The 12,304-nt window shown below is 47.8% G+C and overlaps 1 protein-coding gene across 1 annotated transcript; it reads left to right on the top strand.

Moving 5' to 3' along the window:
- The first annotated feature begins 14 nt into the window (after positions 1 to 14).
- Positions 15 to 12,215, top strand: ITFG2 (integrin alpha FG-GAP repeat containing 2). The gene is made up of 12 exons (XM_018908295.3): positions 15 to 145; positions 1,359 to 1,454; positions 1,869 to 1,910; positions 2,761 to 2,938; positions 3,244 to 3,383; positions 3,793 to 3,941; positions 5,010 to 5,104; positions 6,887 to 6,937; positions 7,397 to 7,488; positions 7,987 to 8,104; positions 8,691 to 8,864; positions 9,012 to 12,215. The coding sequence occupies exons 1-12, from the start codon at positions 50 to 52 to the stop codon at positions 9,152 to 9,154; spliced, it is 1,374 nt and encodes a 457-aa protein (XP_018763840.1). The 5' UTR covers positions 15 to 49; the 3' UTR covers positions 9,155 to 12,215.
- The last annotated feature ends 89 nt before the right edge of the window (positions 12,216 to 12,304 follow it).

Below are 12,304 nucleotides of genomic sequence, written 5' to 3'. Positions count from 1 at the left end.
CCGGCCCCGCCCCCCGCTCCCGCCGGTCCCCGCGCAGCCCCGGCCCGCCATGCGCTCCGTCAGCTACGTGCAGTGTGTGGCGCTCGACTTCGCCGGCAGCCTCTTCCCGCACGCCATCTGCCTGGGGGACGCCGACAACGACACGGTCCGAGCCCGGGGCGCGGGGTGGGGCCGGCTGGGGGTGCCTGCGGGGCCGCCTCGGAGACAGGGCCAGCCCGGGGCTGGGGGAAGCAGCGAGCGGCCTGTGCGGCCCCGGAGCGGGTGCCGGGAGGAGCCGGCGCGGCTTCCAGCCCCGGGCTACACGCACCGAGCTTGGCGGGCGCCTGGTCAGAGCCCCCCAGGAGTGCCCCTGCAAAGGGAGTGTTTGCTGGGCTTCCCTCGGCGTTACACGAGCCCTGGGTGGTGCACAGCCCGAGGGGAGCTTCGCTTCTGCTTCACAGACACTCACCTGTCACAGCGGTGGGGATGTGGTGGTGCTCTGCTGGGCACAGCAGATCACGAACAGGGTAGAGCCAAGTCTCGGTGTCTCTTGACCCGTGTGATGGAGGGATGTGCATTGGGAGTGTTGCTGTCAGCCCCCGAAATGGTTGGTTTTGATTTGTCTGTAAGTAGGAAGAGGTTCGCTGAACCAGCTCTATGTCAGCTGTTTCTCCTCAACAGTCAAGAGAGACAGCCTTATCCTGGAGCCTGTCATGGTTAGCAATGCAGTAGATGATTAAAGAGATTTCCCCATAAAAAGTTGTTCTGTAGGGTAAGGTGTGCAGGGGGCTATGAAATGCACACCATTAAAATACACAGAAGCATGATGCAGGAGATGGGATAATGGGAGTAGGCTCATCAGCATGGATGGTTGGTGATTTTTAGAAATCTTCTCTAAAGAAATAATCACCATTCTGAAATCCCTTTACCCCTTCAGCAGTGAGATTGGACACCCTGTGTAAATCTGTTGTGTTCCTGCACTCTCTTCCTGGATGGTTGTATTTTTGTCATTGCCATCATCTTCCTTAGGTGATTCAAGTCAATCTAGATTGAAGGATGGAAGATGGAGTAATGATGATTGTTTTAACATCCAAACATGATGTTAAAACAGTCAGTGACACAGCTCTGAAACAATGAGTGGAGAAGCAGTGGGTAAGAGGATGTTGCTCTAAGGAGTCATTCTCCATCCCTTTTATTTGCAAGAATAAAATTGGGGCTTTTATATTTTCCTAGACTTTCATTTTGATTCAAGATTGTCTCTTTAACTCATTTTGTTTTGCTGCTTCTTCCCACAGAGTGATTTTTAGATATGAATTCTGAAATTCTTGCTGTTAATATAATTATGGATCTCTCCCTACTAACCCAATTTTCTTGTACAGCTGAATGAGCTCGTGGTGGGAGACACCAATGGAAAGCTCTATGTTTACAAGAATGATGATAGCAAGCCCTGGGCTGTGCGATCTTGCCAAGGAATGGTGAGTTCTTGACAAATTTTCTAAATGGTTGGGCCTTTTGGTGCTGTCCTTGGCCTAGGAGTATGTAGGCTGGAGAGGAATGGCAGCCAGAACTGATTCTGATGTCTTCCATGTAATTATTCAAGACCCCTTGTTGCCTACAGCCCCTTGGGCTGGAAGTAATGAGCAGATTAATGCACAAACATAGAAACTGGGCTTCTGTCCCACCTTTACCCTGCTCTGTGCACTGTGGGGTTTGCCCCAGGCTCTGGCCAGTTGTGTTTGTGTCCCTTGACTCTGCTGTCCTTGTCCTTCAAAAGGCTGTTAGGAGTTCAAGAGATTCTTTATGGGAGAGGAGGGGGTATGGCAGAGGTGTACCCCAGGGTGCTGGGTTGGGTTGCCTTTTCTCATGGATGGCCTTGTTTTCTTTTGCAGCTTACATGTGTCCGTGTGGGAGATGTGTGCAATAAAGGAAAGGTGAGAGGAGCCAAATTCTTCCCAGCTGTGTCTGTAGGGCGTGTGGGAGGTGTTCAGGAGATTAGTGTCATGTCATGTGCTGAGAGTGGAGGAGGACAGATTGCAGGTGCTGTCTATCCAGGATCTGCCTTTGCTCACAGAGTTTAGCACTACTGTTTTTAAACTGTTCCTCTGTTTATATGTAACTGATATTTTTCTGTGAGCCTTATGTGGGTTTTAGAGTGCAAGGAAATCCATCATATCTTCAGAGAGCACTTTTGATTTCCATGTGCCCTTGTGAGAGCACCACAAGGCTTTGGTGGTTTGAGGCTTGCTCCTTTTACTTAGTGGCTTTTGCCTTTCTTGGGCTGATGTCTGCTGTGGGCCGTGGTCCTTCTGTCACTTGGCTGTGTGCATTTAAGGTCATCTAAACAAGACTGAGACATGGAATAGTCTGGACTCCCAAGCAAATTCCACTGGGTCTACTATGAGTCCTTTTGTTGGATTGCTATTTCTGGGGAGTTAAGCCAGGACCAATGAGTCCAAAGGTCCCAGTTCAGGCACCCTGCCCAAAATACTGTAGCTGTGTTTCCTCTGGTGGGCAGCAGAGCTGACGTGGGCGTTGAGAAAGCCACACATTGTTTGAGGATTGCACACATATCCACTTGATACTGTAGTCTGACAGAGATGAACAGGAAGTTTGAACCCTGTCAGTCCCAGAGAAGTTCATGTGCTGGCCAAAACCCTCCTGTTCTGTAGCAGTCATTGATCTTGATCGATCTACCCTTGTGTCTTCCTCTGCCCTGCTGTGGGACAGCTTCTGCAGCTTCTAAAAGAGGAAGAATTAAAAGGTTTTTCTTTTCCCTCACAGAATTTCGTGGTGGCAGTGAGTGCAGAAGGCTGGTTTCATCTTTTTGACTTGACTTCTCTGAATTCAAAACACCCAGATGCTTCAGGCCACCATGAGCTTGCAGGGGCAGAAGAGCAGAAGCCAGTGTTCAAGCAGCACATCCCTGCCAACACCAAGGTCATGCTCATCAATGACATTGGTGAGCCACAGAGCTGGTGTGGGAATGCAGGCTGAAGGAGTCTGTGTGTGAGGCAGTGCGGAGGGAAGGTTGGTGGGACATGCAGGAGGAAATTACTGTCTTGCTGAAACTGACACTCCCAACAAACCACAGCCAAGTCATAGAAGGGTGAAACAAGAACTTAAGAGTTTTTCCTGAAGTGAAAGCTTTCATTACATGGTTGGGATCCTCAGGGATACTAGCTATAGAAGCCAGCAGAGTGGTTTCTGCATTTTTGGGCTCTGAGGGCTTGAGAGAGTCCAGCTGACTTTTGCTTTCCCCTGCAGATGGAGATGGGAAGTGTGAGTTGGTTGTGGGTTACACTGACAGAGTGGTCCGTGCCTTCCGCTGGGAAGACTCATCAGAGAATCCAGACCACGTCTCTGGGCAGTTGATCCTGTTGAAGAAATGGCTTCTAGAGGGTCAGGTAAGGAAAAAATATGTTCAAAGCAGTACTTGTCATACAGTCTTCAAGAGGTGGCTTTTTCAAGAGGAGAAGCACAGAATCTCAGTCCTATGAACAAAACAATTGTCATGTCGATGGCTTGAGAGGAGATTTACCCAGTGATTTTTCTGTACAGCTGAGAGTTGATCTTAGAAGCAGTTGCTCTTGCCTGATGGGAGAGCATTAGTGGGTAGTACTAGTGTTGTTTTAAAGTGGCTTTTGGTAGGGAACCAACCTTTTACTGAACTTGGATGTTTTGCTTCCATCTGAATTTATTCAGCTGCTGCTCAGCTCTATCAGAAGATTTGCCATATTCAAATTTAGTTGCAGGGAGCACTGTAAACCTTTTGGAGTTCTTGACTCTATCCATGTTATTCCTCTGCTGCTGTAGGTGGACAGCCTGTCTGTGAACCCAGGCCCTGATGGCTCACCAGAGCTGATGGTGTCCCAGCCAGGCTGTGGCTATGCCATCCTGCTGTGCACCTGGGACACGGAGCAGCGGGACACAGCGGCGGGAAGGGATGGATCTGCCCCGAGCAGGTGAGGGTGTTCCTGCAGGGGTGCATGGGCACATGTCACTGTGAACGCCTGTTACAAGGGGGTGCCACCACGTCACTGTTGCAAAGCAGGGGGTGCTGTCACTGTCCTTGCTTCAGTGACCTGCTGTGCTGCTGGCACCTCATCACTTAAGCCTGCCTACACCCAAGCTTCCATGAGCACTCTTCATGTCTCTGTCACAAAGACGAATACTGCTGCTTTCCTTGTATCCCACTCTCTTCTGGAATTGGGCAATAGAGTGGCAAAACCAGCTCTCTGAGGGTTCCTCACTACTGGGAGCTAAGACAGGGAAATGAGTGACCTAGATTTCCAGAGAAAGGTCATGAGATTGCAGGGTAACAGCTGTGAGGCTGGGCCAAACCAAATACACCTGAAGCCCAGGATAAAACTGGGCTCATTTTCTTGTTGTCTGCAGATGAGGCAATTGGAAGTTTTCCTGATTAGACCCCTGGCAGCCAGTGCTGTAAATCACAAGCACAGCAACCAGGATGAGCAGTGAGGTGCTTGTTACTGTCTTGCTGCTGGAAGGACCCTGGTGGGGAATATGGGTGCTTCTGTGCTGTTCTGTGAGACTTCAAGGAAGACACAAAAAACTGCAGCAGGAGGGGACGTAGGCAAGTCTTCTTGATGTCTTCGAGAACTCAGTGGAATGATACCCTGTTAGCCAGAAGCCAGGCCCAGATGTAGTCTCTCACCAACCTGTTCAGTCTGGGCAGATATTTTGTGAGAGAAAAGCAGCCAGGCTTTTCTAACAATAATGACAAAAGCTGTCCTTTTTTTCCTTCATTGGAATATAGGCCTTCCTAATTTTTTTTTGAGCTCTTTTTTTTTTTTAATGCATGAAATCATTTTGGGTTTGTCTTTTTAAAAATTGATCCATTTCTTTAATACCTAGGGTGGCATGCATTTTCTTCCTTTAATATTAAAGGGGTCAACCTGTGGCACTGTCTGGATTTGTAGAGCTTTGGAATACACTGCTCCTGAAATTGTTCTGAGACAGTCCCAGGCATGGTTCCCTAACTTTTCCTGCTGTCTTTCTCTTCTCCCCAGTGAGGCCCCTGTTCGAGATGTGATTCTACACCAAACATCTGGGCGGATTCACAACAAGAATGTCTCCACTCATCTCATCGGTAGCATTGCCCGAGGTGAGAGATCAGCAGCTTGGGGTCTCCAGCCCAGCAGTTGCCCCTGATGGTTTTTCAGTACAGAATGAAATCAAATTTCCTGTGGTAGAAAAAGAAAACCTCTGAGGCAGCTGCAAGAACACAGGGATCTCAGCCTCTCTTAGCCAGCTCCCAAAGAAAGACAGTTGGATATTTGCATGTGAGCTTTTTATAGCCTTTGTCCTTCCCTAGGTAGCCCTTATCCTTCACTCAGCACAAGAGTTTTTCTGCAGCCGCTGCTGACCTGCATTTACTCAGTTTGAATGGCTGCCATGCCATGCGCCTACAGATGTCCTTGATCCTTGCTTCTGCATGGCTGCAGCTTATGACTCCTTATTTCCTAGATGCATCTCTTCCTTCCCACAGCCTCATCTTCATTCTTGCTTTTCAGCATTTGAATCTCAATTCCTGGTGGCTCTGTGCTGCTCCGTCTTCTCCTGTGCAGCTCCAACCTCTCCATAGCTGCTTTCATATTTCATCTGTATCATTGTCCTCTGTTTTTTTCCACTGTGTTGTGTTCATGTCTTGTATCTAAGACCTGCACAGCTGCCAGCTTCTCTCAGCCCTGACACACTGCTCTTGTGTCCAGACTTTTCTTGCATGCTGCCGCTGCTTCCCTCCTGTGACTCCCTGCACTCTGACCTGTGCCTGGTGCACCTGCTGAACCCTCCTTTGGTACCGGTGGAGAATAAGCTTTCACTCCCCCTTGGAGTGTGTGGGCATTCTAGAAGGCAGAAAACTCCCTGCAGAGATCACTTTCTCGTGTATTGCTCTGCCCAAGTATTGCCTCCCGCAGTGCTGTCTGAGAATGATTCAGCCTGTCCAGTGTAATTAGAGGTTGTGCAGAAGAGCAATCCACTGGACCCACCCTCTTTGCCTTCCTCAGAGGACCTTTCCTGCCCAGTTCCTAAGCTTGTCATGTTTTCAGCATCGCTGATGCTGCTGTGAGCAACACGGTCAACAGAGCATGAAATCAATTATTTTGCTGCATATGAAGCCTTGCATCTATTGAGAGATATCTGTGAAAAACGAAGGCACACAGAATAAGGGATGAAGAGCAGGCTGTGAAAAAACCCATTGCTGCTGGACCATCAATAAAGGGACAGCTGAATAGTGCCATGCTGACCAGTTTCCAAGGGGGACACGGCAGATCTCTTGGATCAGAGCCTGTCTGGGTGCTTATCACAAGGGGCAGTTAAGCACCCAACCAGCTGGCTTTGCTTTAGGCTGTTCTGCAGAAAGGGGGTGGTTTGCAGCTTGGGAATGTGCAAGAGGCTGTAGCTTGGAGCTATCTATGGACTCTGGAGGTAGGCTTGTGTTGTTAACCTACTCTGGGGAAACTGCCTGCTTGCTTTCAGCCCTGCTGGCTTGCCCCTGACTGCCAGGTTTCCTGAGTTCCTCCTCAGGGAGCCAGTGCCTCTCCTGCGTTGTCACTGAAGAGGTTAAATGCAGCTTCCATTGAATACAGCTCCAGTCCTCTCTCTGAGAGTGTCATATTTTTAAAACTTGACCTTGCATGTCTTTTCTTTTTTTAGTAGCTAGGTAGAGAGTTTACTGAAAGGCTGAAACAGACCAGTGGTCAGGGAACTCTCCTCTTCAGATTTAATTAGTGACATTGTCACTGCTGTCCTCCACACAACTGGGCAAGGAAAGGAGGCAGCATGGATCAGCTTGGTTTGGGTCTTTTTTATTGTTTTCAGGAGAGGGAGGGCACGATGTTTACAAAATGGCATCACCACCAGTAATTTTCTTTTGCACTTACAGGCTCCAGTGAGAATAGTGGCTCAGGTCTCTTTGCCCTCTGTACTCTGGATGGTAAGTCCTGCCAGTGTCCTAGAAGAAAACCTGTGGGGCAGCCAAGGCCTGTCACTAATTGAAAGTAGGGATCCAGGGGCTCAGTGCTTTTGATTTTTAAAAGAAAGGGAAGCTGGGCTTCAGAAACCCTTCAAGGTTCAGGCAAGAGAATTTGATTCTAAGACTCCTTCTGCTGACATATTTTCTATGAAGGCACAGAGGGCACTGTGAGGATAGATGCTTGTTTATGTTCCACTCTGTCATGGCCAGTGCCCCTGCCCAGTACTGCCACATTATAGCTGCATAATGGGAGCCTGGTAGATGGGGTCAAGTGTCCACTATGGATTTACCAGCCAGGTCCATCCCTGTGCTATTAGCAGCTCTCAGCAACCCTGAGTGTTGAAGGAATAGGGCCTAGCATTAGCAAGCATCTTGCTCTCTTTTATTGTTTTCAAGACAGTTGTTTTTTTCTTTCTTCAGGAACACTGAAACTGATGGAGGGAGCAGACAAGCTGCTCTGGTCTGTTCAAGTTGATCACCAGCTCTTTGCTCTGGAAAAGCTGGATGTTACAGTGAGTATCTGAGTAAGGCTGGGAGAGATGAAGACAAAAACTCAGCATGGCTTTGTGTATATGAACTTAGGAAGGGCAGGAGGAGTATGACTCAGTTGGAAAAGGCTGGGATTATCTCAGGTTGACACTGAGTGTTCTGGCTGTAGCAGTACCTTCTGCACTCAGGTCAGTCTGTCCAGCTGCAAGAGGTTGAGCTGTGTCTGTCTGTTAGACCCAGCATCCATTTATCCATTTCTAAATATTTGTCCCCCAGTTCTTTCTCAATCTTACTGCAAAGCTGAATGGTTTTGCTCACTGCTAATACCCTGGTTGTCTAAAAGCTCTTACAGTATATAAGGATTGCCATATAGGAGAGAGATGAGCTCCAAGTGCAGAATAGCTGGATGAGATGTCCAGAAGTGACATTAGTGTTGTGTCTCTGAACCAGCAAGAAAGATTCTTGGCTGTCCCTGGGAGTAGGTGATACCTGTGTAATATGCAGTGCTCTGGTTCCTGCAGGGCAATGGGCACGAGGAGGTGGTTGCCTGTGCGTGGGACGGTCAGACGTACATCATCGACCACAATCGGACTGTGGCCAGATTCCAAGCAGATGAGAATGTCAGTGCCTTCTGTGCAGGTGGGAAGCCTGACTGCAAAGCCAGCCCTCACAGCATTTTCCCCTCAAAGCTACTGCTCCCATCTAGGAGACCCAGAATCCTTTGTCTGCCTGCAGTGGGCAATAATTTCCCTGTGTGCATATTGCGGACGGCCCAGCTAGTCTTTCCTCTGGTGGCATCTGGGAAAAGTAAGGGTGGGAGAAAGTGATGCTGAGACTTGTTCATGGTGGCTTGGGTTTTTTTCCTTGTCCTTTGTGGAGGTGCTACAGTGGTCTCTTGTCCTCCACACTGCTTTTTTAATTTGCAGACTTCTAAGCTGTTCTTAAGTGGAGATAAGGAGCCCATGGAACCAAGCCCGAGTTTTGGCTTTCCTCAATCCCTTCTCTCAGACCTGCAAGAAGCAGTTTGCAAATCCCCCAGCTTCATGCAGTTCAGAGACAGCTTCTTGGGTTGTCTCAAAGGGACTTTGTATACCCAGGCCCATATCTCTGCCCAGGTGCTTGCTGTTTTCTGGTAACAGCTTTGGTACCTCATCATGAAATGTCAATTATTTGCTTTCTCTTTCCTTTTGGAAGTAGTCACATCTCCACACTTCTGTTTCTGCAGGCCTCTATGCATGCAAAGAAGGGAGCAACAGTCCCTGCCTTGTTTATGTCAGCTTCAGCCAGAAGATCTACATCTACTGGGATGTGCAGCTGGAGAGAATGGAATCCACCAACCTGTTGAAAATCCTGGATGGTGACCCAGAGTTTGAAAGTCTCCTGCAGGAGCTGGATGTAGGTGAGTGCAGAAGGAGCAGAGGATGTACAGAAAGAAAGAGGATGAGATGGCAGGTGATGTGCTGGAAACCAGAGTATTTCTTGAGGAAGAGGCTTTCACACTGCCTGGTGAGAATGCCTAACAATCGGTTTTCTCTCTTTTCCTTAGACAAAAATGATGTTGATGCTGTCAGAAACCTGATTCACAAAACACTCTATTTTCCTGAGAAATACCATCTCAGCAGCCCCTCACAGGATCCTGCTGGAACAGATTCTTCTGCCCACTGCAGTGGCATCCAAGATCCCTTATAACAAGAAGGCTGACATCTTTAATGCCAACACAAGCTTGTCTGCAGCTGGGATTTGGCATCTAATGAAGATGACTGTTCTTTCCTTATCTTGTGAAAGCTTCCAAACAGGAAAGGGTCTACAGGCTGTGAAGGGATGTTCTTGGCTGTAGGCTTGCCTGTATGTGGTGGGTTGGTTTGCCTTTAGATGAGGCAGCTGAAAGAACAGAAAGGGCCAAGGATCCTGCACATAGGGCTTCTGTTGCCAGTTTCCATATTCCTCACTAACTAAAGTGCTCCACTGGTCACTGTGAAGGAGCAGTGAGGTCACAGGTGGAGAGAACAGCTGAAACAAGTCCCCATTTTGACCTATTCTTAGAAGTACTTCAGTGAATATTTCTGAGTTCTTAGCAGGATCACAGTGCAGGAAGTGGAGATGGAGGAACTGAGTTAGGGTGTGCAGGCATGGGTGTTCTCTCCCACCTAGGTGTATTTAAAGTAGAGCCATGCACTGTTTGTCTTTGCTTTGCTGCTGCTCTTCTGCCAAGCACTTTCTAGCAAATCATCTGTTCTTAGTAGCTGGAGACATGCACAACTTGCACTAATGAGTGTGGGGAAATGGCAGCTCCAGCAAACCCAGCTCTGGTCAAGAGTCATTGCTTGTCTCCATCTTCTTGGGCAGGGTGATCCCAGAGAGGGCTGTGACTTAACAAAACAGCTGTGAAGCAGTCAGTAAGACCTGTCTGACTTAACTGTGGATCTGTGGTGCTATGAGAGCTTGGCCATCCCACAAGAAGCAGGGAAAGTGGAAATGCCACTCTTGCCTCTTGTTGTGGAGAGTGTCATGCTTTGAGTCCTGCACAGCTGAAAGAGGTGGGCTGGAAGTGATGTCCCACTGGCTGGCATGAGGAGTCGGGTAAAGGGGAGCTCATTTGCAAAAGCCCAGGCATGAACCTTTCCACATGCTGTTGTTGCTGTGCTTTTTTGCTCTCTTAGCTTGTCTCTTGCCTAACTCAGCTTGGTAGGAAAGGGGCAGCAGGCCTACCTGCTGGCTTGCATTGATTATCCCCTCTCACTTGTGTGATGTTTTATTGGACATGTGTGATGGATGGAGCTGTCCCTTTGCCTTTACAGCAGCCTGAGTCACAGCAAATACAATTCAGTGATCTGGAGCAAGTGGCAGCATTTAAAGATCCTGCAGGCGGCTGAAAACCTGCTGTGCTTTACTCTGCAAAATATCCAAGGGCAGCCCTAACTGGGAGAAAGTGCTTTGTATAGAGAAAAAGAGTGTCTTGCCCTTGGCTGAAAGTGACTCTTGCTGAAGCAGCCCTGTGTGGTAGAAGGGCAGGATCTTTACATAATAAGCCTTAGCTGTTCTTTGCAGTTTCCCTCTGTAGATTTATATAAGCTTTTTCGGAGCACAGTGCTGTCCTCTGCATTTGGTGGCAGTAGAAGTTGGAGCATGGAGCAGTGAAATGGTGTGACCTGCTCTGTACCTGCCAGCTTCTCAGGCCACTGTATCTTCTGACTGACTGCAGTAGAAGTTTCTCTCCATTTTAATGGCCTTGCTGAGAAGCATTTTTAAATGTTCCCCTGTCCTACTAAGTGCTTGTGTAAAACTAAACCCTTCAGGCAGGACCTTTCAAGTGATAATAAAGCTTATTAACAGTGGTGTTGAGAGCAGCAAGGCTGGAGTCTGTGACCTGTGGAGAGCTGATACCACTGGGACCATCTACTCGTGGGCTAAAGTGAGGTGTTTGTCTTGAAGCTTGTCAGACCTAGACACCTCAGATCTAGTAACCTCAACAAATTGCCAGCTCTTGTGACACTGAGACGTGCAGCCACCCATCCCAGCAGGAATCATCACCATTGCTTCTGGCAGATAGGGCCTAGCAGGGCTACAGGATGGCCTACACTCGTAACAGAACAACTAAGTGCTGTCTGTCCATGCCAAATATAAACCTTTATTAGCAACACCAGATATAAACCTTTATTAGCAACACAAGCGCAAAGGGTGTACAAATGGGTGCATATGGCTGGAACTGTTTTATGCAAAACAAACTTTGCTGTACAGGTTGAATGATTTCCAAGAAAGGAAGGTCAAACTAATCCACTGTTGGACTATTAATTGTTGACAAAGAATGGGAAACAATTGCTGAGGAAGAGATGGCTTTTTTCTAAGAATTGTCTTTAAAAGAAAATGGGGCAAAAGCCTTGCAAATATTGTGCACTCCAACCCTCTTTTGCTGGCCTAAGGCTAAAAATGCTGTGCAAGCCCAGGCAATGCACACTATCAAAAGCAGAGGTGAGAAAATACACTACAAAAACATCTGTTCCCCAAAACTTTTCAGCTCTTAAAAACCATTGGAGAGGAAAAATACCAACATTTGAGGGCTTCCCCTGACAGTTTTCTATTGCGTGCAGCACATAACATCTGCAACTTGCCGATGCAACTTGCAGATGCATTTTGCTCCTGTGCCCCTTGTGCACAAGAGAAAATGAGAAGTGTCTACAGAAGAATTAACTGAATATCTGTACTATTCCTTGACCAAAAGATGGCTTTCCTTATTTTTTCCTGCCTTGAACTCCTAAGTGCCAAATACTTCCTGAAGTTCGTTATTCAGGCTACTTCCACTGGCAACAGTTTTTCTGTGAAGTGTCCATCTTCTCAGGGAAGGAGCCACTTAAGGCTCTGTCTCTGGAGTGATGGAGTTACATTATACTTTCTTTGTAACTAATTGTCTCTTTCTCCTTGCCAGCCCACACAAAGCCACAGAGTTGGAATTAGAAGTGGTTCCTTCCCACACAGCAGAAAATGTTTGCTGTATCCTTCTCTAGCAGATTGGCATAACCTGCTGGTGCTGGGAAACTTTTCAACGGGGCAGCATTTGCAGGACACCCTTGTATGTCCTAGTGCCAGCACACAGCAAGTGAGGAGTCTGACAGTATTCTCAGGCACTGGGGGTATTTGCAGATAAATGATTCATGGCTTTGGTTCTGATGCTCAATTTACTAGCAAAAAAAAAATAAAGGGAGGGGGTTGCCTTATTTTCCTGAGACGTAATAAACCTGCTCTCCGTCCCTGCCCTTGTTTTATGATCTTTCTGCTATAATTTATTTATTTCTATAACTTTTTAGCTGTATCCTGGCATGTGCCAGTGGAGTCTCTTGAAAG

The sequence above is a fragment of the Serinus canaria genome, chromosome 1 (genome assembly GCF_022539315.1).
Source record: "Serinus canaria isolate serCan28SL12 chromosome 1, serCan2020, whole genome shotgun sequence".
NCBI lineage: Eukaryota > Metazoa > Chordata > Aves > Passeriformes > Fringillidae > Serinus > Serinus canaria.
The sequence above is the reverse complement of the archived record's forward strand: the minus strand, read 5'-3'. Positions and strand labels throughout refer to the sequence as shown.